Source organism: Hordeum vulgare, chromosome 1H (genome assembly GCF_904849725.1).
Source record: "Hordeum vulgare subsp. vulgare chromosome 1H, MorexV3_pseudomolecules_assembly, whole genome shotgun sequence".
Classification (NCBI taxonomy): domain Eukaryota; kingdom Viridiplantae; phylum Streptophyta; class Magnoliopsida; order Poales; family Poaceae; genus Hordeum; species Hordeum vulgare.
In genome coordinates this window covers 324,989,850-324,994,090 of record NC_058518.1, presented here as the reverse complement: position 1 = coordinate 324,994,090, position 4,241 = coordinate 324,989,850, and the positions used below count along the sequence as shown (strand labels likewise).

Below are 4,241 nucleotides of genomic sequence, written 5' to 3'. Positions count from 1 at the left end.
CATATAGTTCATGACAAAAATCAATACAAATCAAGTAGTTTAATGAAGCACGCTTATAATTCGAACACAAATTAAAACATATCAAATATGCGTCCATAGTTTTCCTGTATATTACCGAAAGCTCCGTATGCAAGCATCCTCATAGTTGTCGTGCACTTCTGAAGTGAGGAGAATCCAACTGTGTCAATGTAATCCTTCTTGCAAATGAAATAGTTGTTGAACTCCCGGATGGCATTCACAATCTTGAGGAAGAGATTTCGACCCACCCAATAACGACGCTCAAATACTTTATCACCGTGCAGTGGAGCGTCAGCGAAGTAGTCGGCGTAGAGCAATCAATAACCCTCCATTCGATGCTTTTGCTTGCTCTTGCGGCAGCCCGGCGCCGAGCCACCTCGCCGCAACTTTGCATTCTTCGCGAACAGGTCGGCGAGAGCGGCGAGGATCATGAGGTTCTCTTGAGCTTCGGCCTCGGTCTCGGTTTCCTCCTCCATCAGAGCCGCGAACGCCTCCTCTTCATCGGAGTCTATCGCCGAATACCTCATGGGCGTGGTGGGTGGGCAGCCGTCGGTATCCCCGCTTGCGTGGTCGGAGTCCTCGAGAGCTTGCCCAGGAATGGGATGGAGGCTATCGCGGCGAAACCCTCTCTTTCCGACAGGGGGATGACCTTTGTAGTGCCAGAGCAACGGTCGTGGGCAGGTGGGTGGCGCTGGGATCGGCATGTGGACGAAAGGGGAAGTGTCGTCCTTCCGCTCGCGGGTTGAACCTGGGCGGGAAAAGGCGTTTCTCGCCTGACAGTGGTGGCCCACACACCACTTCTCCTTCCGTCGGAGCCCCCAAGTGCCCCCACTGCGCTGCATTCCGCCTGGGATCGTTGGGCCAAAAAATGGGCCGAAGCGGCGGAATTCGGTGTCCTGAGGGCACGACTGGATCGTTTTTTCGATGCCGATGGTAGAAAAGGGCGGGGGGGGGGGGGGGGAGGGGGGGTGGAGATGCCCTTACGTGCTCACTAGTACTCCCTCCGTCCGGGTTTATTAGATCCGTGAACAGCCTCATCCGAATGGATATTTCGTTTGGAGGCCGAGCTCCATAGAGGCCTCGAAATGCGAGATCTAAATTTTGTGAAAATTCGTATTTACACATTTTAAAAAATTCTGACAAGAAAAAGTACATGGTGGATAGATGAAGGTATAACACATAAGTGTGTAAAATTTCAGAACTAAATACATTAAAATGAAAGATGTGTAAAAAAGACAAATCTAAGACTTAACACATGATACTATTCATCTTTTTCAGACCATGAATTTATCTTTTTTTTAGAGCTCGTGTTATAAAGTACTTCAACCTGAATTTTTACACACATATGGCTCACATCCTTATTTAGTTGTACAATTATTTTAAGATATTTTTGAAACCAAAAATTTCAAATCTTGTATTTTTTAAAAATTTCGGTCTCCATTGAGGCCGAGAGCCAAAACATCGTTCTCCTCACACCGGAGTACTAGCTAGGAAAGGTGAAGGTAAATGAAGCCGAGCATACCGTAATGTTTGCACGTACTCCCTCCGTTTCTTTTTAGTCTGCATATAAGATATGGTCAAAGTCAAGTGATACAAAGTTTGACCAAATATATATCAAAAGATATAACATCTATAATACTAAACCTATATGCTATGAAAATTAATATTATGGTGCATCTACTAATATTGATTCAATATTATAAATGTTGATATTTTATTTTATAAATTTAGTCAAAGTTTATGAAGTTGGCCTTTGACCAAATCTTATATGTGGATTAAAAACAAACGGAGGGAGTACGTACGAGTAGATACTGTAGGTAGGGCAGGCGCCCCGCGCCCCGGCACCAAACGCGTATTCTGACTGCAGTGGTAGCCCGTAGGAGTAGGAGTACTAGTCGTGTAGCCTCGCTACTAGCTAGCCGGCTGGCATCCAGCTGGACGTTGCCGTGAGACAGCAAGCCGTCCGTCCTCTCCTCTCCCCTCCCCGCTCCACCAAACAAGGAGAGGGAGATGGTCGCCGCGCGCTTTCGGCAACGGTCAATGTTGACTGCCGGCCCAACTGGAAACAGCGGCACTGCACTGCACGGCTCCCAAATGTATGTGCAGCGCACGCTCAAACGCAAAATGCACGAAAAGGCACACCCAGACCGAAGTAAAACGCGGGGAAAAGAAGATCATATTGCCACAAGTGAGCGGAGAATATCATAACGAATGCATGAGTAACAAGGTCGTACTACAAGAGGAGAAGCATAGGGAAAACGCATACGATATTCCTTTTTTTTTTCCGTCGTAGCAAAAATAGCATCGCTTTCATAATCATAATCGTACGTACGTAGCCTAGTACAGACCCAACCACTCGAAGTTAGACCAAAGACACGTCGTCCTTGCACTCACTCTTCCAGCCAGCCATGCCGCTGCACAGCACATCAGCACCCGTCCCGCTCCCGCGCCAGCCCTCTCCGAGACAATCTCCCCCGATCCCAACCTCCTCCTCCTCCTCCTCTCTCCAATCTCATGTGCGCCAGCCAACAGGGGATGCGACCATGGTCAGCTTCCAGCTCACTCCCCGCCTCCAGCTCGGCCCACGGCCTATATATTCACTCACCCGCACCCACTCTCCACTAACCCTTTCCTGCTCTGCTCCGCTCCTCACATCTCCAGCTCACACAACTCCGGAGAGCCAACACCACACACAGAGTCAGTGAGGGCTGCAATGGCGAGGCGCGCCTTCTTGTCCCAGCCGAGGCTGGTTCTGCTTCTGGCGGTTCTTGCCGACGTGGTCGCCATGGCGATGGCCAGGCAGCTGCTGGGCGCCGCAGCGGACACGCCGACGCCGCTGCCGGCGGAGGGGCCGGACGCCGCGGCGCGGCCTGGCGGCGGGAAGCACGACCGGTCCATCGCCGGCGCCGAGGTGATCCTCGCCGGGTTCGCCGCGGCCATCATGGCCGTCATCTTCCTCTACATCCGGGTCACCAGGAAGAGCAACGACAGGGCCGCAGCCGGGATGGCGGGGAAGGCCTAGTACAAGAGCTCAGACGGTACTGCTGTCTCTTTGCGTTTTGGGTTCTTGGGATTCAGAGAGACTTGTAAAGAAGATGGGATGGTCGGTAGAGTTTAGTTTAGATCGAGCACTCCACATGTGTGCGTGTGTGTCACCGTGGTGATTAAACTGGAAATCTGTAGCCTGTCTTGTACATGTATGCGTGGAGAACTTGGGATTTGAGAATGAGATTTTGGATAAACGACGAGACACCGTCAAGCTGAGCTAGCACTGTTCTTAAAATCTTAAAATCGTGTAACCGTGATCTGCTTTGATCTTGTGTCAAAATCTTAAGCCTGCAAGAAGAACAGCCAATGCTTGCCCCCTATAGTAATTCTTTGAATGTTTGCCTGCCGTCAATTTTTGAATCTAAGAGCGTCTCGAGATGACTTTTTTCGCGAATACGCAAAACTTACATATCTTTTCATTGATAGAAAAAAATAAAATTAATACATAGAGATACAATACATGACATGAACACATACATGAGTGAACATCATGTATGGAGCAGAAAGGCAAGGGATGCTTGGCCTGAACATAAGAAACATTTCACAGCTAAACCTACCAAGCCCGAACCACAAGCGACAATGCCGAACCGACAAGAATCCCAACATCACCCGAACCAATACCGGAGACACTGCGAACAAGCAAGATAGCGCCTTCAAGAAGGAAGACGAAGTCGAGACGCTGTCACCATCCCGTCCGGGGTAACCAGACCTAGGGTTTCCCCTGAGCTCGAAGAGGGGCGTAGTTGAAGGCCTTGGTAGCGTCGCCAAGAAGAAAACGACACCCGTGGATGCCGCCGCTGCCAACACCGTCAAGCCAAGCAGGGATCTCTCCCTGGCCCGAAGCTGAGCAATCTCATAGCTGCCGAGTCTTGAATCAAAGACAGGGAAGTCCGCGTTGGTCGAAACCGCCATGTCGGGAGGGGATTGGTAGGGCTGCACTTGCCGCCGAAGGGTGGCACTGCCTCCGAATGCACGAGCGCTCATTCCAGCAAAAAGGGGGAGGCTTTGAGGCGTACAGGGTGGGTCAGACGACGAAATGAACCATACAGAGGGCTTGGGGCAACAACGTCCACCAACATCGACAGGCTAGGACTGGAGAGACGCAGATCCGAGCTGTCGTGGCCTTAGACGTCGAGGCGTCGGTGAGCGAGGTAAGCTAGAAAGACGATTCTACC

The 4,241-nt window shown here is 50.6% G+C and overlaps 1 protein-coding gene across 1 annotated transcript; it reads left to right on the top strand.

Moving 5' to 3' along the window:
* The first annotated feature begins 2,028 nt into the window (after nucleotides 1–2,028).
* On the top strand, nucleotides 2,029–3,260 carry LOC123398939. The gene is made up of 2 exons (XM_045093384.1): nucleotides 2,029–2,154; nucleotides 2,360–3,260. The coding sequence occupies exons 1-2, from the start codon at nucleotides 2,029–2,031 to the stop codon at nucleotides 3,038–3,040; spliced, it is 807 nt and encodes a 268-aa protein (XP_044949319.1). The 3' UTR covers nucleotides 3,041–3,260.
* Nucleotides 3,261–4,241: the final 981 nt, after the last annotated feature.

Bases quoted from the DNA above. Each gene is read 5' to 3' on its own strand.
- LOC123398939 (XM_045093384.1), top strand. From the start codon at position 2,029: ATGGTCGCCGCGCGCTTTCGGCAACGGTCAATGTTGACTGCCGGCCCA. The intron at 2,155-2,359 runs GCACACCCAGAC...TACGTAGCCTAG, and splicing joins AACGCAAAATGCACGAAAAG to TACAGACCCAACCACTCGAA.